This window comes from Schistocerca serialis, chromosome 2 (genome assembly GCF_023864345.2).
Source record: "Schistocerca serialis cubense isolate TAMUIC-IGC-003099 chromosome 2, iqSchSeri2.2, whole genome shotgun sequence".
Classification (NCBI taxonomy): domain Eukaryota; kingdom Metazoa; phylum Arthropoda; class Insecta; order Orthoptera; family Acrididae; genus Schistocerca; species Schistocerca serialis.
In genome coordinates, this window is record NC_064639.1 from 411,307,856 (window position 1) to 411,332,445 (window position 24,590).

The 24,590-nt window shown below is 39.0% G+C and overlaps 1 protein-coding gene across 5 annotated transcripts in view; it reads left to right on the forward strand.

Annotated features, from left to right (window-relative positions):
- LOC126457249 (serologically defined colon cancer antigen 8 homolog) overlaps positions 1–24,590 on the forward strand; it is a 234,878-nt gene that overhangs the window by 184,460 nt on the left and 25,828 nt on the right. For 4 of the 5 annotated variants that reach the window (XM_050093402.1, XM_050093404.1, XM_050093403.1 and 1 more), the window contains exon 10: positions 1,205–1,322. The exons of the other annotated variant lie outside the window; for it this stretch is intronic. In XM_050093402.1, the coding sequence (XP_049949359.1) occupies positions 1,205–1,322 (118 nt within the window). The remainder of the gene's footprint in view (positions 1–1,204; positions 1,323–24,590) is intronic. 5 annotated transcript variants of the gene reach the window in all.

Below are 24,590 nucleotides of genomic sequence, written 5' to 3' on the forward strand. Positions count from 1 at the left end.
CTGGTGGTCATGGAAGGCCCCATAACAGCTGGTCGATATGTGAATGCCATCCTCCGAACAATAGTGCAACCATATCAACAGCATATTGGGAAGGCATTCATCTTCATGGACGACAATTCACACCCCACTCATGCACATCTTGTGAATGACTTCCTTCAGGATAATGACATTGCTTGACTAGAGTGGCCAGCGTGCTCTCCAGACATCCAGACATAAACCCTATTGAACATGCCTGGGATAAATGGAAAAGGGCTGTTTATGGATGATGTAACCCACCAACCAGTCTGAGGGATCTACGCCGAATCGCCATTGAGGAGTGGGACAACATGGACCAACAGTGCCTTGATGAACTTGTGAATAGTATGCCGCGGCAAATACAGGTGAGCATCAATGCACCTCTGAAGGTCTCACTGTATGGTGGTACAATATGCAATGTGTGGTTTTCATGAGCAATAAAAAGGGTGGAAATGATGTTTATGTTTATCTCTATTCCAATTTTCTGTATAGGTTCTGGAACTCTAGGAACTGAGGTGATGCAAAACGTTTTTTGATGTGTGGAGAAAAAACAGTTGCAGTAAGTGTTGGCACAGTTCATAATGTTGTTAGTAACAAGATCAGGTACAGCAAAACAAGCACAAGGTGGGTCCCAAAAGGGTTAATGCAACAACTATAGGAAACAAGATGCAAAATGTGTATTGATTTGAAAGGAAAGGTGAGCCTTTTCTAAACAAGATTTTTATTTGTTTGGTACACTTAAGGAGGCATTACATGGGGAAAAAATTCAGCTGCAATGAGGAGGTGAAATAATTTGTGGAAACGTGGCTCAAACAACAAGGCAAAGATTTCTTTGCATGAAATATGTATTTAAAAAAATAAAAAAAACCTTGTTCATCATTGGGGCAAGTGTATTAATAATATTGGTGGGGATTATGTTGATAAGTAGTAAAAGTCTCATTTTGTAAAAATACTCAGTTCCCCCTCCCCCCCCCTCCCCCTCGACACCAGTTTGTCTCTCTAATATTGAATGTCCCTCGTACATGGGACACTGGAAATGTACAATATAATTATTTTTGTGTTTGCTAAGTAAATTTCTGATGAACATTGTTAAATGAGTCAATCACTTGTTGACTAACTGGAAACAAAACACAGTTTCTGTGTTGTAATAAATATGAAGAAAATGAGATTATTCTAAATCTCATTTCAGTCAAAACTGTTGCTGAACTAGAAGGTATGATTCAGTCCCAGAATCTAGTCATGGAAAAACTGAGAGAGGAGTGTCATTCTCTAACAAAGAAGCTGGAAGATTCCTCTGCACGACACAAGTAAGAAATGCACAGTATTTCCCCATAGAAAAGAGCATTTCCTTCCTCCTGCATGCTGTCCTTTTTCCACTTTCTCGCATATATGAAACATAGGGAAATGGAGATAACATTATGCCTGTTTGTCCAATTTTTCTCTTGAGATAGCCCTTCAGCTTTGCCCCCTTCTGTTTCTACATGAACAATATCCAGATTTGTTTCATTACTATGAAGCAATGTAAAAGTTTCGAAAGAGATCAGTTATTTTCAAAACCATTGTAAATTTCTGATATTTCTCCAATGCTGTGTTTCAGATTTTTCCATACATCATAGTGTCTAAATATGTATGCAGATGCTAGTTTTTAAATCCTGGCTATACCAACAGCTGCACAAGGGACCATCTGTGAGAGTGAAGATGTATTTGTTAATCTATTTATGTATCGCTAGTTTGGACGGTAGAGCTTGAATAAAATAACTTTCTGATTGACAGACAATAGTGTTGGCAGGTAGTATGAAATCTGCTGTGCGCTCATGTGATCAGTAGTTGCATGAGTACATCAACTGACACAAAATTTGTACTTGCAAATTGTTGTCATTGGTATTGGGGAGGGCAGTAGGAATGGTGGCTGTAGGGACAGCTTCTCTATTATGTGCAATACATACCTTGATATCATAATCACATATTTAAGGGTGAATAATAACCATTAGGCTAGTGTTCAGTCTCATACAATAAATGTCATGAAGTACCAAATTTCTGTGTAGACTTGAAAAGAAAGATTACCGGATGGCCAGTGACATGGAACCAGGTATTTGTTGTGCAAAAAGTTTTGTTGTCAATAGTGCTGTATCATTGTACTCTTCATGAGCTGTTGAATGCCTTTGAAAAGGTAAATATTTTATTGAAGGGAAAAACCTATTGTTGCTCCTGTATCACAGTAAATTAAAAAAAAATTTCAAGTGTTAAACAAATAGAAAAATACCCACCCTTTGCATACCATGATTTTTCAGAAATCTTATTTCTTTGTCTCAAACTAATTATGAAATACTGAGGATGGTATGACTGCTGTAGATAAATAAACCACTGTTCTATGAAAGTTTGTCGCCATTTGACTCCTGAAACAAATGAAAGTGCCTGTTAATGCAATGTAAATCTCAGCTGTGGCTGTCACTGATTTGATAAAGCACCTATGAAACAGATAACACATCAGTGGATTGAGCATAGCACGACAATATCTTCGAGTATGATGTTATATCAAATACCGGGTGATCAAAAAGTCATTATAAATTTGAAAACTTAATAAACCATGGAATAATGTAGATAGAGAGGTAAAAAATGACACACATGCTTGGAATGACGTGGGGTTTTATTAGAACAAAAAAAAAAGCTAAGTTCACAAAATGACGCGTGAAAGATCTCTTGCGCGCGTCATTTGGTGATGATCGTGTGCTCAGCCACCACTTTCATCATGCTTGGCCTCCCATGTTCCCAGACTACAGTCCGTGCAATTATTGGCTTTGGGGTTACCTGAAGTCGCATGTGTATCGTGATCGACCAATATCTCTAGGGATGCTGAAAGACAACATCCGACGCCAACGCCTCACCATAACTCCAGACATGCTTTACGGTGCTGTTCACAACATTATTCCTCGACTACAGCTATTGTTGAGGAGTGATGGTGGACATATTGAGCATTTCCTGTAAAGAACATCATCTTTGCTTTGTCGTACTTTGTTATGCTAAATATTGCTATTCTTATCAGATGAAGCGCCATCTGTCGGGCATTTTTTGAACTTTTGTATTTTTTTGATTCTAATAAAACCCCATATCATTCCAAGCATGTGTGTCAATTTGTATCTCTCTATCTACATTATTCCATGATTTATTCAGTTTTCAAATTTATACTGACTTTTTGGTCACCCGGTATATTTACTCCAGATTGTCTGAGATGTGGTTTTCCTTACCACTACAAAAACAATTTTGAAATGTTAATTACATTTCATTGCAGAAACATGTGACATAATCAAACCACACATAAAGTATTCGGTGACCACATATTTCATTGTAAACTCTCCAAATACAGTTTGGTAGGCAGCTTAATTTTAAAGTGCCATAATATCTAACACTGATAAAGAAAGATTAACCAGCTCATTGTCAGACTGATTTGAAAGTAGAAGATACAAAAGAATCAATATTTTTAGCACAAAAGTTACCTGATAAAGGCTGCATAGTTAGGAAAACACCAATTTGAAAATAGCAGTTATATGCATTCCATGCAGAGACTAAAACATTTATGAATATACTTTAGCAATGGATATAGCTTTACTTAATTTGCATTAAAACATTATTTGTTGAGATACAGACATCATTCCATATTTAGGTCTCACCTTCCCACTTTGCGTAATCTGCCTGATGTGGCGAGGCCTCACATATATCTACTAAACAGGCTACACAGTAAGCATGTGCAACCTTAGAAAAAACTGTTTTTAGCTAAAGCATTGCTCCTACCAATTGTCTCACTGAAAAGTCAATCAAAAAGTTATTTTAACTGAAGTATAATAAAGTTTCTGGATTTGGAATTCTACAGATATGTGCACAACGTATCTTTCAGTTCAGTACTTAGTTTTTTTGTTGGAAGGAATAACAGATTATAGATAGGTATTAATGACAAGAAAGGAAATGTACATCAAGTTGGAATTGATGTGATGTGATGTGATGTGGTGGGGGTGTTACAGATAACACCAAAAGATGAAAGCTTTATATTAAAGATAAGAATATTGTGTTGGCTGCACTTAAAAATGGTACATCTACATGTAAAACTAATCAGTTTCTGTAGTAGATGTGGAATAAAGCTGCTATGAAAATCAGATAAGATCTATTGGTTGGGAAATGACCTCAAGTTTTGCATAGCTCACCTCCCCTGTAAGTTTTTGGTGAAACTATTTTGTGATGAATTGAAAAAAATTAAAATTTATAGTCTGGCTTATATTTGCCAAAAAAAAAAAATACTTTTAATTACTATATAGTTATAGCTTGCTTGATAGCGAAGCACAAAGCCTTTTTATAGAGACTCAGAATAGCGTAAAAGTATTAATATAAAGTAGCTTTCGGTTTAATGGTGATATGAGTGACGCAGTCAGATTAGCTAATTTCAAGGTTGGCATAAGCCACCCTTTTGCAGACATATAAAGATTATTAATAATCAGTTACAGTTTCATAAAGTTACAATTAATGCATATGTTGCATGTTTCAAAAACAAGTTTGTCATTCATGAATGCTTAAAATGCATATGTGCTTTCAATTTGTGTTTGCTGCAAATATTGTACAGTTCATTCATTGCATTAAAAAAGACATCTTCATACAGTGATATGCTTATATGGGTAATCATCCATTATACAGATAAAAACCACACAGCATGTATACACACCGACAGGCTCTGCTTGCTAGTCCATGTGCTGTAGACCTGTGGTTACGGCATTGGATGCAAATTCAGGGGCAGTTATATTCAAATCCTCATCCAGACATCATGGTTTCAGTTTTCATCGGTCTCTCTAAATCAGTTTTGGTGAATGCCAGAACATTTCTGGTAAAGATTTCACTGTCATGAATTCTTTCCTTTGTTAACAAAGACAAAACCTCATATTTGATGTCCATAAATTCAGTTTGACAATACATTCTAAGCTGCTTTCCTTGTCAACGACATTTGGGAACTTCACCTTTGCATATTATATCCCATTTTATGGTATGTGACCAGTTACGTCAAACTGCAGAAGAAATTGTTATAATCCAACAAGTAGTTTTTTAAGGCAGAACTTACAGAAAAATAAAAAAAAGTTGTTGAAATTGGCAGAAATTTTATATATTGGAAGAAAATATGTTGAAGGGGTTAAGTTAATGCTATAACCAGTAGTATTATGAAAGTAAAGTACCAAGTGTGCTAACAATGTTTAAGATACTGCGGTCATGTCTGAGGTAAATGACATTCAAATCCTCACTAGGAAGTGCTGATGTTTATTTCTGTGGTTTCTCCAGAATTTAACATGGAAGACGGACTACTTTCTTCACCAAGACACTGGAAAATTATTTCTTCTCATCCCTACCGAACTTTGGAACAATAAACAGTAATGCCACTACTATCCAAAGGAAAGTATCATAATGAAGCAGATATATGACAGTGCCTCAGACTGTGTCAAGGAAGTTCCTATTCCCATCAACTTTACAAGTAAAGTAATGGGACTTAAGGTTTATGACTCAAACATTGCTCTATACGTTTACTTTTATCAGTGTAGGTAGGCATCTTCATTCCTTACATGAGAACATCCTGAGTTGTAGATGACATATAAAACAAATGTAAGGAACGTGTTTGAACGTGAAGAGGAAAACCAGATTGGAGCTCTGTGAGAAGTGAAAGAAGATTAAAACACTGAATAAATAAATTACAGAATGTGCAGAGGATTAAAGAGGACATTGAATTTCAAAGATTTTGGATTTATTACAACTGGTTATTACAAATACTGCTTGGTAAGTCCTAAGAGATACATAGATTGAGATTTGTGAAAACGTCATCACCAAGAAAAAAAAATGTTTAAATGATTCCAAACTCTGTGGCTGTGTAGAACAGTGTACATACAGTACAGAATTACAGTAACAAGTGACTTACATTTAAATGCAACAGAACCGTCATTTGTGAAACTGAAAGGGGAGATGTTGAACTGAGTTCAATGAATGGAGAGCCATGAAATGAGGGTAAATTATGAAAGAAAGTGCCAATATACATTGTCAGCCTTGGAGAGCACAGTATTGACATTTGAGTGAATTAAGGCAGTAGACTGTTCTCTCTACTATGAATTGTTTTAGCAGTTACGATACTTTGGTTCATACAGGGCATGCTCCTATGACAAAAATGCATGTCTAAGTGTATCAATGGATTGAATTGTACACATTAATCAGTGGGTACTGGACCACACAGTGATCATAATATGGGATGGCCATAAGTTTGTTTGCATGGCTGTAACGGACTGTTAACTGAACAGTGATCACTGCGCCATTTTGTGATCCTTTCTGCATCAACAGTTTGATGCTATCTGCTGTAGGCTGGACTTGCAAATTGTGTTGACGTCCAACGTTCTGGAAACACATGTCACAGGCTGCAGTGGGTCTGTGAATATTATTGCTGTTATGTTAAGCTGCAAAATGTAATGCTTTAACAAGAAAGTGAAACAGACTACAATGGGCCTCTGAACATTATTGCTGTTATGTTGAGTCGCAAAATGTAATTCTGTCTTTCAAGTCCCACTTCAACATGCTGTACAATAATGACATAAAATGTGTACGACTCTTCCATGTTGATCACAATCTGGTAGCTTGCACTGTTTTTCTCCATGACAAGCAAATTCCAAGTGTAATTTAGTAGAGTGCACTGAATACAATTTACAATCTTGACTCCTCCTTCAGTGAACTTTGCATGTCATATTCAGAAAGAGAGTACCTGGCAACATGTGATGATGAACATGCAAGTACTCTTCAAAGAACAAAGGTACCATAGCTCACTTGGCCTGCGTATTTGCAGAGATGTTGCTCGTATGGTTCGTCAGCAGCTTGATTCGTATGGTCTTCCAGTTCCCCAGAAACATATCCAGAAGGTACATGAGGGCTTTCACACCATGTGATATTCTCAAAGTCAGAGAACACGTACAGTTTTGTAACTGTAATAATTTGTGTATTGTTAGGTGTCTGATCTGTGGTGTAAAGTCCATTTCAGTCCAATGTGTCCTTCTTGGTGTTGCAATGCACAAACATTAGTGTGCATGAAGAAACAATGCATTTGTAAAAAGTACGACCGGATGCCATATTATGGTTAAGTAATGATTAGGTAATGACTCAGAAATCACAATTTCAATTATAAGCTTGTTCATGTGGAAATATAAAGATCTTTGTAGCTGTTGTCATCATTCTAATGTATTTAATTTATTATGTGTATAATTTATTTGTGATCTGTCATCATAAATCTTCTTTTATTATCCAGATATCTGCTATGATGGTACGGGAAAGCTTACTTTGTTCGGCACTTAGTCTTAGAGGGTGACTGTTGTTTGTATATATAAAGAATTAGGAAATTTGAAAGACTTTTCATGCCTCTTTGTTGCTGTTTTAGTCTCTCAATAAATATTTTTGTAGTGTATACTCAACTTCTGTCCATGGCCTTCTGAAATCCACACTTCGCTTGCATTCACCTTTTACTTCTGCCTATTCATTACTTGATGCCTATTCATTACTTGATGCCTCCGCTATATACATTCCATCACACAAAGAAGATGACTGATGTGAAATAAAACACTAGATGTTTACATTTAGTTTACATGACTTATTATTTAAAATGGGCTCCTTGTGAGTCTGTGGACAACTGGAAACTTTGAAAAATTAAATTGTTTGAAACAGTTCTGATACTCAGCCTTGGAATATGCCTCGAGTACCACGGTTGTAGCCTCCTAGATATTTGAAATTGCATCAGAACACTTTCATTGCCATATTCAGCTTTGGAAAATAACCAATAGTCACACGGACACAAATGAGGTGAATAAGAAGGGTGTTCAATCACCACGATACGAACGTCCTATTCTTTGATTTTGGTATTCAGATTTAACCTGAACAATCCTCTCCCATAAACAATTTAAAACATCCAAGTAGTAATCTGCATTCAGCATTTGACCTTCTGGAATGAATTCTTTATGGGTAATTTCTTTTGAATCAAAGAAAACAGTAAGCAGTGTCTTGGCATGGTTTTTCTGCATGCACAGTTTTTTTGGTCTTGGAGATTCTGGTCCTTTTCATTCCAAGCTTTGGCGTTTTGTAAGTGCCTCATACTGAAAATACCATATTTCGTCGCCTGTTACGATGCAAGGTGTGAAGCCTGGATCCTTAATAGCTGACCTTTCCACACCTCTGCAGAGTTTCACAAAACTGCAGTCAATAAGTGGGGCACAAATCAACAACAGATCAGCTCTTTGCCCAAATTTTCGTTTGGAATGCAGAATACCGGTGAGTTCCTCAATTAACTTGGTAGATGCACAATGATTGATCCGAAGAATTTTTGATACTTTTTGAGCATTTTCTTTGACTTGAACTGTCTGTGATGCTCCTAGATGTGTATTATCTTCAACAATCTCTCTACTGTCACAAAGTCTTGCATACCAGTTAAAAACGTTTTTACAATTCGTTGCTTTAATGCCATAAACAGTTTGTTTCATTTCTAAAGTATCTGTGGTACTTTTGCCCAGTTTAAAACAAAACTTCTGTTTGCCTGTTGCTCCAATGATACTGCTAAAGTGTCAGTTATTCTGAATATTATGTGATGCCAGTACTGTTAAACTGAAAACAGAAGGTAGTCGAAATACCATGCTAGTTAATCCATGTATCTGTTCACAGATGGTGTTGGTAGTTACACAGCTATGAAATCAGCCACTTTTCCTGTATGATGAGTAGTTGTCTACCTTCATACAAATGTTTGTAATCTACCAAATATTTTCTAGTAGCTGGAAAAGACCCCTTTTGTGAGCCATGACCCCATCACAATAATAGCCTATGGTATAGGTGTGGTTAGTTATCTGTGACACTGGAAAGATCCCATACCAGTTCCAGCACTAATTGGATACAGGATACTAGAAACTGAGGGACACATACCTTCTGTATGATTTATTGTGTGTTAAAAATCTCATTCAGACATGAATGATACCGGCAGAACCAAATTCTTTTCATCTAAGAAATAATCTGTCAGGAAGTTTCATTTCCATGCACAACCTTCCACAAAATGAAAGTTTTATTCTGGAAATAACCACTAGGCTGTGACTAATTCGTTCACCATCATATCCTATTTGCAAGGAGTGCTAGTTCTGTAGGATGTGCAATAACAGTTGTTGGGCATCTGGAAAAGCAAGTTTTTTGGGTGATAGTTTCATTCTAGTAACCAGTTTTGATCAGTAAATATGACTCAGTTCAGCCCACACTTCAAAGAAAAGTAAAATTTAATGTCTAGGATCCAAGATTAGGATATAACATCCCATCAGTGATGAGCTCATTAGATATAGTGCACAAGCTCGGAATGGGAAAGGAAATCAACCTTGTCCTTTTCAAAGGAGCCTACTGAGCATATGCCTCATGTAATTTAGGGAAACCAAAATATATAACTGCAACGAACAATACATGTATGAAAATTGATAACTTCTGTAGGTGCATCCATGGAATGCTCAATTTTGGGAGATTTTACTAATGATATAATTGCTCATTGGCATGACATTTAAATATTTACTACAGTTGACCGTTAAAATTATGTTCATTAGTTGACTAGAACAAATATTTTATATTTTATATCATAAAAGTACTGATGCTGGAAATGAACATCTGCAGCAGGTTATAAGAGATGAGAGAGAAGTGAGGAGTTATATGATAAACAGTAAAATGGCAACACAATTTTTAATATTGTACTATAAATATTCTATCTTTTGATTATGAAGTTTGTTCAGCCAGTTAAAGGTACATAGTGGGAAAGCAGCTATTTTTGGGCCCATAAATGAGAATAGAGTAACAGAAAATAAAACTCCTTAAAACATTTGTGAAGATAATATGGTAACTGAATATCTGTCTATCTGGCAGTTAATAAATATGGAGTTACCGAATCATATTTTGTAATTGTAAGTGGTAGTATTAAATATCTGGCACTAGCTCTGGACATTCGTAGTAGATAATGGATGCTTCTATTGTAGGTCCCTTGTCTGCTGAGATGAAGCAGACTGAGTCATCAAATCTGGAAAATGATTACTAGATGATTAACAGAAGGTGTGTGATGAATGTCTTGTGGAAATTGTAAAAAGCATCTCCTAACTGAATTACATTGTTCTTAACATTCTTTATGCCATAAGCTCCTATATTAACTTACCCACAGTTCTTGTCCAGAATTCATGTGTTCCATTCCAGTTTGTAACATGCTATTGGTAGGTTATGTCTGTCTGTATGTCCATCAAGTTGAACTATATTTTGAAACTGCACAGCGTATGCAGCATATTTTACAACGACACTGAGAATTATTTAGTGTAGTGCACTGGACATAATATGTCTTTTATTTCTTTTTTATATGGTATTATTGTAAATATCCACATACTAGTAGTGTTGCCCTCATGCCAACTGACTCTGCAGTTATGGAAAACAACATCCGATCAGCGTAAGAATAATGAGAAATCTAAACTGAAACATATACCAACTTTTTCAGATACCATAAAATTTCGTATAACAACTCAATCACTGTTATTTAATGGGATATGTCACAGCCCGAACTATTTCTTTCTCTATAGCTATTCAGTACATTTCCACACCATAAAATTTTGTATAATAGCTCAATGAGTGTTATTTAATGGCATGTGTCACAGGCTGTGCCATCTCTTGCTCTACTGTAGCTATTCAGTACATTTCGTTCTATTGAACAAACATACTAATATGATGACATGCGCAACCAGGCTGATTTTCTCCCCTGCAAAAATAAATGTACATCAGAAATTCATTCAACTGTACAGAATTTTGGAATTTTGTGAAAATTTCCTGTATGAATGTACAGTCAATTAAAAAAAAAAAAAAAAAAAAAAAAAAAACGCAGTAACTATATCCGTTTTAGCTTCAAACAATGGAAAACAGGATTGAATAATGACAATATTATGAAAAGAATAGTTGCTACTCATAATTTAGCAGAGATGCTGACTCGCAGATAGGCACAACAAAAAGACTGCCAAACAAAGCTGTCGGTCAAACAGGCCATCATCAGAATCCAACAACACACACACACACACACACACACACACACACACAGTAGAGAGAGAGAGAGATAGAGAGAGAGAGAGAGAGAGAGAGAGAGAGAGAGGCCTTGGCAGCCAGAGACAGTGGCCACATATGCATGCATGAGTTGAGTTTTGTGTGTGTGTGTGTGTGTGTGTGTGTGTGTGTGTGTGTGTGTGTACACATTTTAGCTTCAGGTACTTAAATACATTTTGATTGTTTTGATGTCGCCTACCACAATGTCGTCATGTAAGTCATTTTATCATGAGAAAGCCAGCATGAAATTTCCTTGAAATTTCCTTGGTTTACCTTCAACCTAACATTCTTCTTTTCACAGTAATCACTATGACATTTACAATTCACTCTTCTTCCTACTCATTTATGTGTCTTTGTTTCCTTTCTTGTTACTTCCAGCATGTGTCTCCATTATCCATTAAGCAGCTTAATTTTATGAGTGCATTGATGTTCCGTTTCTCACTACCACAGGTAAAGTGACAGTGCATTCCCTTTATTGATTCTGTTTTAAGCAAGTTGTGAATTTACTTTCAAATATGACACTCCGTTTCTCAAATGAACTTCTGCTTAATGATTTCAGTATTTTCTTATTCATTATTCGCAGTTAAATACTAATTTGGTAATTGATCCAATAATACACTGTTAATTTTCACTGGTTCCCTTTCAGCATACTGTTCATCATTTCGTCTTACTGTGACTGTTTTTCAACTCTGCTCTCATACTTGCTTAGTTTAGTTATTTGATGTTTATTGAAATATTTGTGCTGTAGAGACAAGCGAAATAATTTCACCCAAAACCAAACTTAGTTAATAATAAGAAGCTTTATTACATGGAAGCACATAGTATAATGACTTCTCAGTTCAGATTTCTCCACTTTCCTATTGTAATCTCATTGCAGCTATAATTTAACTCTTTCTAGTTTACTGTACAACTTCAGTTCACCCCAAGGCCACTGAAGACTAGGAATTTCTTGTGATTTCAGGAGATTTGAAATTTAACTGGTCACTGATGGTTTGACATTGCCTTATGACTGACTTATTCTGCACATCTTATGACCTTTTGTAGAATATAAGCAGTTTAAATCTTTGTATTTCATCCTTTCCAAATCCATTTTTTATTTAACATATTTCTGAAGCGTTTGTTTAGAAGTTGCACATCATATTGCATTCATCAGTGTGGTTGTCTAAATAGAAGTTTTTCATAGCTTTGCCATTTATGATGAAGTGATAAGAGCATTAAAGGCTGGAAAAACAATCATTTTATATGTACCGAATTAAATTACCAAGCTATGTGATCATATCAAGCAGCCCACTCACAAATACAATTTTCGTCCAGCCATTCCCCTTCAAAACGCAAAGCCCTTTTGACTATCCCACCTTCCATTATTCATGTGGTCCAAATTGACTTAGAGAGTTAACATCAGTTTTCTCTGTCTTCTTTTTGTAGGGATTATGTGACATTCCTAGGCATAATTACCACTATGTGATTTGGGCTTACAGAATGGTTGTTATACCAATAAGATATAAAGATTCTATGTGACAGCAAATTGTGTAAAAACAGGCATGTTCTTTCATTGAAAGCTTAAGCTGTGATAAGTGTTTTGCTTAGGTGAGCTCACACTGCAAATCCTCGTACAAACTGCTACTTATGACAGAAGGGAAGAAATAGTTGAACTATATGCACTGTTTTCTTTCTGGAACAAGTATCTAGTCATTCAAATGTTATATTGGCACATGCATGAAGATGAACCTACAAAAATGCGAAACTTGGACCAAACATAGAAAGAACTGCTACAGTATACTACAGAAGGTAACTTAAAGAAATAAACAATGAGACAAATATAAATGACACTTTTGTTCAAAGACAGTAATTACACTGAAGTCAACATGATACATGATGGTCCCCGGGGTATTACAAAGGTTGGACGTGGTTCTTCATAAGGTGTGTGACCACCATAGATAGCAATGCATACTCTGCAACGTGCTCCCGTGCTGATCACAATGTTGGTTAGGAGCCCTTGTGTCATTTCTATGTGCATTACATGTCCTCACCCCCATATTGTTGAACATGATTGTTGTGATGGCCCAGGTGTTATGGTGTGGGGAGGCATACTGTTGCATGGGTGTGCTGACCTCCAAATCTTTGAACATGACACACTCTCCAGTCAATGTTACTGCGACACTGTACTTATTCTCCATATGCATCTTGCCAGCAGTTTATTGGTTCTGATCTCATTTTTATGCATGACAATGCACGACCACATCTAAAAGTACAGGTGGAGGAGTTCTTGAAATGAGAAAATATTTGGTGAATGGACTGACCTGCCCATGCCCCCTACTTAAATCCTATTGAGCACTTGTGGGATGCATTGGGAAAACATATCGCATCACATCAGCATGCACCATCAACCGTCCAGCATCTGTCAACCATGTTGGTGGAAGAATGGAATGCCCAACCACAAGAACTCCTTAACAACCTTGTGGCCAGCATGGGAGTGTGTTGCAGAGCATGCACCTCTGTCCATAGAGATCACACACCCTATTAAGAATCATGTCCCACCTTTTGTAATTTCTAGGGGGCCATCCTGAATTTCAGAGACTTCAGTGTAAGTATTGTCTTTGAGTAAAAGTGTCATTTACATTTGTATCAGTGGATATATCTTTCAATTACACTCCTGGAAATGGAAAAAAGAACACATTGACACCGGTGTGTCAGACCCACCATACTTGCTCCGGACACTGCGAGAGGGCTGTACAAGCAATGATCACACGCACAGCACAGCGGACACACCAGGAACCGCGGTGTTGGCCGTCGAATGGCGCTAGCTGCGCAGCATTTGTGCACCGCCGCCGTCAGTGTCAGCCAGTTTGCCGTGGCATACGGAACTCCATCGCAGTCTTTAACACTGGTAGCATGCCGCGACAGCGTGGACGTGAACCGTATGTGCAGTTGACGGACTTTGAGCGAGGGCGTATAGTGAGCATGCGGGAGGCCGGGTGGACGTACCGCCGAATTGCTCAACACGTGGGGCGTGAGGTCTCCACAGTACATCGATGTTGTCGCCAGTGGTCAGCGGAAGGTGCACGTGCCCGTCGACCTGGGACCGGACCGCAGCGACGCACGGATGCACGCCAAGACCGTAGGATCCTACGCAGTGCCGTAGGGGACCGCACCGCCACTTCCCAGCAAATTAGGGACACTGTTGCTCCTGGGGTATCGGCGAGGACCATTCGCAACCGTCTCCATGAAGCTGGGCTACGGTCCCGCACACCGTTAGGCCGTCTTCCGCTCACGCCCCAACATCGTGCAGCCCGCCTCCAGTGGTGTCGCGACAGGCGTGAATGGAGGGACCAATGGAGACGTGTCGTCTTCAGCGATGAGAGTCGCTTCTGCCTTGGTGCCAATGATGGTCGTATGCGTGTTTGGCGCCGTGCAGGTGAGCGCCACAATCAGGACTGCATACGACCGAGGCACACAGGGCCAACACCCGGCATCATGGTGTGGGGAGCGATCTCCTACACTGGCCGTACACCACTGGTGATCGTCGAGGGGACACTGAATAGTGCACGGTACATCCAAACCGTCATCGAACCCATCGTTCTACCATTCCTAGGCCGGCAAGGGAACTTGCTGTTCCAACAGGACAATGCACGTCCGCATGTATCTCGTGCCACCCAACGTGCTCTAGAAGGTGTAAGTCAACTACCCTGGCCAGCAAGATCTCCGGATCTGTCCCCCATTGAGCATGTTTGGGACTGGATGAAGCGTTGTCTCACACGGTCTGCACGTCCAGCACGAACGCTGGTCCAACTGAGGCGCCAGGTGGAAATGGCATGGCAAGCCGTTCCACAGGACTACATCCAGCATCTCTACGATCGTCTCCATGGGAGAATAGCAGCCTGCATTGCTGCGAAAGGTGGATATACACTGTACTAGTGCCGACATTGTGCATGCTCTGTTCCCTGTGTCTATGTGCCTGTGGTTCTGTCAGTGTGATCATGTGATGTATCTGACCCCAGGAATGTGTCAATAAAGTTTACCCTTCCTGGGACAATGAATTCACGGTGTTCTTATTTCAATTTCCAGGAGTGTATATTCTGTACTGTACTGTGGCAGTTGTCTTTTTATATACAGTCTAAGTTTCATCGAGATGTGTTCCTTGGTATTGACATGTCATATGGAAGTTATTTTCATCCTTAAGTTCTCTAGTGTAATTATCCATTGCTTATTTTGTGTGCTTTGTAACCCAGCAGTTTATAAGAACATATTTCTTAAATGAAGAGCAATTCTGATATTTTTCTGTAATATTCTAAAGTAGTTTTTACCGCCCCCGGTAGCCGAGCGGTCAGCGCGACGGACTGTCAATCCTAAGGACCCGGGTTCGATTCCCGGCTGGGTCAGAGATTTTCTCCACTCAGGGACTGGGTGTTGTGTTGTCCTAATCATCATCATTTCATCCCCATCGACGCGCAAGTCGCCGAAGTGGCGTCAAATCAAAAGACTTGCACCAGGCGAACGGTCTACCCGATGGGAGGCCCTCGTCACACGCCATTATTGTTATTATTATTATTATTATTATTATTATTATTATTATTACCATAGAGGGCAGTTTTTTTCATCTGCTGTTGACAGTGTCTGAGTTATATATTCTTCTTTGGCTGAAAACTAATTTTACAGCTACAGGGCACATAACCAACATCCCTGTCTATTTATTCTAAAACTTTAATTTAATGTTATGACAAGGATAGATTGCTACTCATCATATAGCAGAGATGTTGAGCAGCAGACAAGCACAACAAATGGTCCTGACAGCCAGAGACAGTGGTTATGGTTATGTGTGTGTGAGCTGCATCTGGATGAATGTGTGTGTGTGTGTGTGTGTGTGTGTGTGTGTGTGTGTGTGTGTGTCATCTGTTTCAGAAGAAGACCTTCTGGCTGAAAGCTTACGTGCTTAGTTGTCTTTTTGCTGTGTCTTTCTTCCAACTTTGTTATTAATCCATCCTGGAGTTTCCATTGTTTGAAAACTTTAGTTTAGTATTATTGAAATAGATAAAATTTATTCACCAAAAATTGTCATTGATTTGTTATATGGCTACAAATCTTTCATGACATTGCTGAAAAAAGTTCTTGGTTAATTTGCCGCATCAAATTCAGATAAAAAGCAAAGTTCGTGAGGACTGCCTCCATCATTATCAGGCTTAGCTGCTGGACAACAGTGATGGAGCTGATCTCCAAAAGCTTTGGATTTTATCTGAATTTGATGCAGCAAGTTAACTGAGAATATTTTATCAATTTATTTCTCATGTTGCCAAGCTCTTTGGTGGTTTTTGCTTGTACATGCAAGAATTTTTCCAAATAAACTACAATTTTCTGTTAATTTTTATATTTTAATGCAATAAAATACATGTAACATCCCACCAGTAACATTTCTATCACATACGTTAACAAAATAGCGAAATGCTTCATGTTAAAATGTTCTGAATACATGAAACTTTTGTATTGGCAAAAAACGCAGGTCATATTAAATAGAAAACTTTTTATATTCTGTATCTCAGTCCCACACTTAGTTTCACATTTCATATCAGGAGCTGAGGGGCAGACTGGAGAAGGCCAACAGATTTCTGCTTCCCAGAGACAAGAACAAGTAAAAGTAGATATATCAGTTAAAGTGTTTCCGAAAGCTAGTAAGGTCAGTGAACAGTATACAATGTCTTGACTTAAGCTTTCATACTGCGTTTTGACAATATTTCTTAGGCTTGTGATTTCATGTACCTAGAATTATTGCAGCAAAATAATAATTTAGACATTTCACTTTCTGTAAATAATTAAATAAGTGGGCAACATTTCATTTCTGTAACTGTAGGGATGCACAATATTGTGTGCTTGATGTTGCCCACAGTATTTCAATTAAAAGTATTTTCTTTCAATTGACCATAGATTCACTGTCACTATTGCTCTCAATTAACTGTCTTGCAAAAAAAATGTTCCTTCAACCCTGTGCCTCCAACGTAGTCTGACATATTTTGTTTTGATTTCTCTCAACAAAATATAAATTAAACTTAATTTGTTTTACTATTTCAGGATGTGATAGTATTCTGTTATTTTCTCCTCCCCACTTCATTCTTTGTCTGGCTTATACATTTAAAAAATTATATCAAAAACGTTACTGTCCATTAATTATTTTTTGTTTTTGTTATACTGATACTTCTGTTGTAGGTCATGCACTATTGTCAGATTTTAAGTTTCATAAAATATGGTGAACATGTGTAAATATACAGTTGTTGCAGGGGACTACAAAGTTGCAAATGCTGAACAAGTATGAATTTTCACTCTCTTTAAAGAGCCAAGTGAGTGAAAGGCTAGTGAATATGCTTTTTGGTGTTGTAATGTGTAACCACCTTGAGAGTCAACAACATGTATTGAACACAAACGAAATTTCTGTAACACGGGTTTAAAATTGCCTGTTATTCCGCAAAACCAAACAGTAATAGTTTTTGATACAAATAATGTAAGGAATAATTCTTGATTGAAGTTAATATTGCCATGAACTGTGGTGCATGCAGTATGGCGTAGCTGTCAGTGTCACCAGCTGGCATGCTGCAAGTCTTCAGTTCAAACTAAACCACCGGCAATGAGCTGTTGTTTAGTGTTTGTCATTTCTGGAACGTTCTTGGAATTTCTTATGTTCGTAATATTTGCATATTCTGGATTGGATTGGATTGGATTGTTTGGGGGAAGAGACCAAACAACGAGGTTATCAGTCTCATCGGATTAGGGAAGGACGGGGAAGGAAGTCGGCCGTGCCCTTTCAAAGGAACCATCCCAGCATTTGCCTGGAGCGATTTAGGGAAATCACGGAAAATGTAAATCAGGATGGCCAGACATGGGATTGAACCGTCGTCCTCCCGAATGCGAGTCCAGTGTGCTAACCATTGCGCCACCTCGCTCGGTGCATATTCTGAAATATGTTTGTATAAATAGTAGCTCTCTTCGCCCAGAACATCTGTTATGGTTGTATGATAGTGATTGTAATAAACATGCTTTCAGTACTAATAGTTGTACTTTTTATTGATGACTCTCATTGAAAATTTAGACTCAATTCTGGTTACAGTGTGACATTGTTTGGTGGGGAAACTGGGTAATGCAAAATATATTTGTCACCATAGCTGCAATTAGACTACGTAAGAGCCGTCACATGCACAGATAGGAACTAGAACACAAGCAGTACTTCATTCCCACTGTCCATATATTCAAGAAACCTTTGGATTCCAAAACAGCAGCAAGTCATCTGCACATCAGGCATCCTTCAGTGTTTTCCAGAGATGCTAGTCAGGTATTGACTAAATGACTGAAATGATTTGATCGAGTTGCAAGCTACAATAGGTAGGGTGACATAATGTGTTTGGCAATTGTGTGCTTTTACTTGGACAGCAGAGGATAGCATTGGTTCGGGAACAATGAAGAGAAGCTCAGTAGCTGGGATTAATTCCAGATCAAACTGAGGAAAATATTCAACAACAATAAGCAGCAAGTCTGCTGGGTGGGTGGGGAGGAGAAAAAAAAAAGGTTTCAGTGAAAGAGATATGATCATCTGGTGAATGTGGTCCCTATGGCAGTTATGGAAGACCAGGGGAACCTCACCTGTCTTGTACGACTGGTTGTAATAGAAGAGAGACAGTGTTTTATGGCAGCTAGAACTATAAGATGAAGTAAGCAAGAGATAGCCACCATTAATGCTGACCCCACACATAAGGCTGTAGTAGAGAACTTTGATGAAAACTACACCACCAGGCAAATGCGCCAGGAAGAAGACTCCATTAACTTGGACTTATACAGCAGCGACGATCTAACAGCCTACTAATACAGGTACAACCAACTCCTTCACCAAGTATAATGTCCCACAGAAGAACAGACATTTGGAGGACAGAGAACAACACCCCTGCATGATTCCACTGTGTGCACTCTGTACACATTGTACACCACTGCAGAAAAAGATGATAATTTTTTTCTTTACAATTACTATGCTGCTAGACATCTGTGTTACACAAGTTCTGTTCACACTAGTCAACTGCAGACAATTGTAGTTGACCTATGGGATGAAGCCCGTCACCGTACTCTGAACAATGACATTCCCAAACGTGTCATAGCTGTTTCCTGTCACCATACAAAGGTTCCAGCTGCTTGCCTAGCTGCATAATTCAGGAAAACTAAATGAAGCAACAGTCTCTGGAGATGAGGTTGCTTCAAATCCTCCATGGAAGACAATCACCGAGGTGTCAGGAAATTTCATTTATATCATCATCGATGACCAAACAGTCGAGGTGCAATGACTCAGGGGCTTCCTTTTCTATAATGTCAAAAGCTTATCGTTGCAAGCTAAAGACAAGTATGTTACATAATCTGAAAGGGATTTGCTGAAAGTCACAAATGGAAAACACACCCCGCCGACAGAACATGTATTGCAGGAATAACTACCAATGACAAAAAACAGTCTGTTGAATTTCTCACTTTATCAGAATATAGTTATAATCTGATTCCCAAATGGGACATCACAAGCAGTCATCGACTAGATTAGAACTCCAGATTGACGAAGCTGTTTCAACAAGCTTACATAAAAAAGATTGCTCTGGGCAGTTGTTTGTCATTGAAGATGTTGTTATACCACCATCATCATCAAGACAAATTCCAGTCATCAATCTAGATGCTCAATTGAACTGAAAAGCTTTTGTCAGCTGCAAAAAGCTACTCAGACTCACAAAAGAAATCTTCATACCAGCAATGATCTTAAGCATTGTAGGTGCTCAAGGAGAGCTTTTGATCACTAATTGTTATGAACAGCCACAGTTCGCCGCTAAAGGCATGTGCATAGGACAGCCGAACCAGACCAGGGACCGAGCGAGGTGGCGCAGTGGTTAGCACACTGGACTCGCATTCGGGAGGACGACGGTTCAATCCCGTCTCCAGCCATCCTGATTTAGGTTTTCCGTGATTTCCCTAAATCGTTTCAGGCAAATGCCGGGATGGTCCCTTTCAAAGGGCACGGCCGATTTCCTTCCCCATCCTTCCCTAACCCGTGCTCACGCTCCGTCTCTAATGACCTCGTTGTCGATGGGACGTTAAACAACACTAACCTAACCTAACCAAACCAGGAAGAGCAGCTTAATGCTATCAGTGAAGAATAATTCTCTGACACCACCTCAGATAATGCAAGGGAGGCAGCCACTATTGAGCTGCCGCTGTGATCCAGCCTCACCAAGGAAAGGCACTGGTTACTGTTAGCCATAGTGCCAATTTTTTAATACTTTTTAGTCCAGAGTGGCAGAAAGACAGACCAAGCAAGCATTGGTAAAACACTGTGTCAACACTGGGGATCATCCATAAATTAACCACTGCTCATGTATGGTGCCACTGCCTGGATAATTCAGGCAAAAGTGGAGAAGATTCTACAAGATGACATTAATGAAACTGTAGAGAATCCTTGGTCATCTTCTGATGTTCTTACGAAGAAGAAGAATGATACATGATGTATCTGTGTGGATCACTAACGATTGAACGAAATCACAAAAATAGGTGTTTACTACCTGTTACTGTGTATTGATGACATCCTAGACTACTTTAGAGGAGCAAAGTATTTCTCAGCTATGGTCATTTAGATGGGCTACTGGCAAATCAAAGTTGATGACACTCACCTGAAAAAGACTGCATTCATAACTTCTGCCAATGTCTATGAGTTCAAAGTTATGCCATTTGGACTCCGTAACACTCCAGCCACCTTGGAGTATATGATGAACAATGCGCTTGGATACCTCAAATGTAAGGTGTGTCTTCGATATCTGGATGACAGTCATTTTTTCAAAGACTTTTGAATAACATTTAAGCCACCTGACAACTGTATTGAAGTGTTTTCAGACTGCAGGCCTCCACCTGAATTGAAAAAAATACCTTTTCAAAGAAATAAATTCTTGGGGCACCAAGTGAATAACGGTATAGTCCATCATGATCCAGAGAAAATATGAACAATCACAGTTTTTCTGACTCCTTTGCATATTTGTGATGTGAAATTTCCTGGAAATATGCTCATACTATTGGCCATTCATAAAGGACTCCCCTATCCAGGCACATCCCTTGCAAGAATTACTGTAGGAAGACACCAAATTTACTTGCAACAAGATGCATGAAAGATACTAGTATTGTCTCCAGTCCTAGCATTGTATGATGAGGATGCCAAGACAGAACTCCACACTGCCACTAGCAGTTATGGGATAGGTGCAGTTCTACTGCACATTCAAGAAGATGCTGAAAAGATGATAAGCTTATGCTTCCTGAGTATTCTTCAAGTTAGGGAGGAATAACTCTACAACCAAGAAATAATGCCTTGCAGTTGTCTGGGCCATCAACAAGTTCTGACCATATTTATTTGATAAACAATTCACCATTGTAACCAATCACCATTCTCTATGCTGGTTGACTAACTTGAAGGATTCATCAAAGTGAATGGCAAGATCATCACTGAGGCTTCAGGAATATGACGTCACAGTTGTAGGCAAAGATGTACAGAAACACAAGAACACTGACTGCCTTTCAGGGAATCCTGTGATGGAACACAGCAGCATGGATGAAATCGCAGTCATGGCTGCATTAAATGATCTTGCTGTTGAACAGGATGACAACTTGAAACACCTCATAACCAAGACAAAGAAGCAAGACAGCTGGCTCACCCAAGAGAAAGACCAAGAGCACAAAATGCCAAGCACCAGCCTGGGAAACTTGGTGTAAATTTTTATGTATGTACAAACAATGAGGTAGTTGGAAATATACTAAGACACTCCTTTGGACTCCATTGTATTCTTCATTGTGTGTCAGACATTGCATATTTAGTTGAGTATAATGACCTCTCACACAGAATACAAAAGCATCTAGACATCTTCCATACCCTCTGTATGAAGCCGTACTAGAATCCTGAGGCACAGATCAGTGATGGGAGATTGTAGTTCAGAGGAACAGTTCTAGTTCAAAGGAATGGAAGACCTGTTCAGTGAAGCTTCGACGGGATCATCATGTCATCACATTGAAGAAAATGTGACAAAACAACCAAAATGCAAGGATCCACCAGCGCCACTATTCACAAGATCTAGATCCAGGGTGCTTTTGTCAGTCCATTGGGAACTTCTAAAACAGTGGGCAATGTTTTCCCATAAGGGAAGCAAAGCCACAAGCTATGGTGCATGCAGTGTGGTGGCAGTTAACGTCACTGGTTGGTGTGCTGTGTGTCACCAGTTCAAACCTGACCATGGGCAATTATTTGTTATTTAGCTTTTATTATTTCTGGAAAGTTCTCAAAATTTCGTATGTTTCTATATTGTGGAATACTCGATATTGGTCTAAATGGCAGTATTCTCCTTCCAGAAGTTCTGGCTGTATCCTGATATTCATAGTAAATGTGCTTTCATTGCCAAGTATTGTACTTCATTGGTGACCCTGCTTTGGGATTTGGACTTGATTCTAATTACGATGTCATGATATAAGTCCAAGCACTACACTTCATTATGCATTCATAATGAAAATTGCAATATTAAACACAGTTCTGATTAAGTCTTGTGGAATCAAAACCCACTCTCTCATCAGCCAAAGTGCTGTCTGACACGGGGCTAATTCAATCCAGATAAAGAGCGGCATTGGCTGTAATTCATTTTTAGAGAGAAACTTGGATAAAATGATCTGTGAGCTAATAGACTGCTGAACTGCCCTACATTTGCCTGCTACAGAAGTTCACGTGACCAACCTGCGATATCGACGGCTTTCCCACAACAGGTGCCATCACTGGACATAAGCAGTTCCATTTCCATTGGGCTTACAAAATTGCTCAATCTTTGAACTGGCACGTAGGGCTAGTATCTTCCGGCTGGTGCAAGGGAGCATGACGTGGTGCAAGCGACCAGGAATTGGCAGATGTCATGTTGGTGGAGCGGTGTGTCTGCATCTCCTTTGTGTTCCAGGAGTGGAAACCAGAGATCCAGATGCATCCTGTAAGGGCACCCATAAAACAGCTCCACCGCGTTTCGACCATTGATAGCCGTGGACTTGTAATAAGCTAGGAAAGCATTTGGTGATGAAGCCCATTTAGTTGACCCTAAGCGCTTTAACATTTGGGATTTTAAATGTATGAGCAAACCATTCCGCCAGCCGGTATGAGGTTGAATAGAATGGGGTGTTTTGAGGTGTTTGATTTTATTGTGGATGCAAAACATTTGATATCACTTGCCATGAACTGGAGACAGTCGTCAGTCACCAGCATGCAGGGTGCACTCCCTATTGAAAAGATATGTTCCAGCACTTCCATTGTGGCTGCCATTGTTGTCTGCAGGAGGTAGCTGGCGTATGGAAAGTGGAAGGAGGAGTCCATGATGATTAACCACATGAGCCCCCTTTGGAAGGGCATGCTAAGTGAGAATGTGTGCGGTTCCGAGACTGCATTGGCACAGGCCACAGAGAAAACAACCAGAGTGGAGCTGGCTGGTGCTCCTGACAAATGTACACTATCACCCCATGCATGTATCATCATTGTGCGTATGAGACCAGTAGATGTAGCAGCGTGCCAGTTGCTTCATCCTGAAAATCCCCCAGTGGGATTGATGCAGAAGTTAAATGATATTATAGGGAGTGTGGCACCACAATATGGCACAATTTGTTATCTTCCCTCATGCGACCAGTGTGCCATTATATAATTCACACATCACCAAATCCCTGTAGTAGTGTGTTCAAGAAACCTCTGAAATACGGTAGAGCCACCAGCCATGCCCAAAGGCAATCTGTTATATTGATGCTGTTTAAATGGTGTATGTATGACTAAAATTTCCCTTGAGTCTTTGTCAAGAGGCTGCTGTAAATATGCCTCCACATTAGAAAAGATTTTTCCGTGTGAAGGTTTAGAAAAAATATTGTGTACACAAGTTAAGGGATAAAAATCGATCCCCACTTGAGGACTAACAGTTTGTTGGAAAAATGGTTGAATAAGGAGAATATGTCCAACAGCAGTAACACAATCAGACAACAGGACTAACTTTTGAATCAAATAATATAACTATGTCCGTTGATGATCTAGACATTTGATATAACTTGCTTGAATGTGTAATGTGAAGCATTTTTTATGTACTTCCCCGTCTCATTAAATAACTGAAGTGCCAGAAATGCTGCCAACATCTGTGACTGTTGGAGCATAGAACTACATGTAGTTATGTGCTTCACCAGTAACTGTTGCTGGTATAGCTATTGCTGCCGAAGCTCAAGAAATTTCACATCTGCGGTAGTACTTAGCAATCAGATCTGGAACCTCTTCATTGTCGATCTTGTCAACCTCACTTTAGGACCAACAACATTTATTGAACACAAATAAACTTCCTGTAACAACAGATGAAAATAGCCTTATTAGTCCATGGAATGAAATAATAATAGTTCTTGAT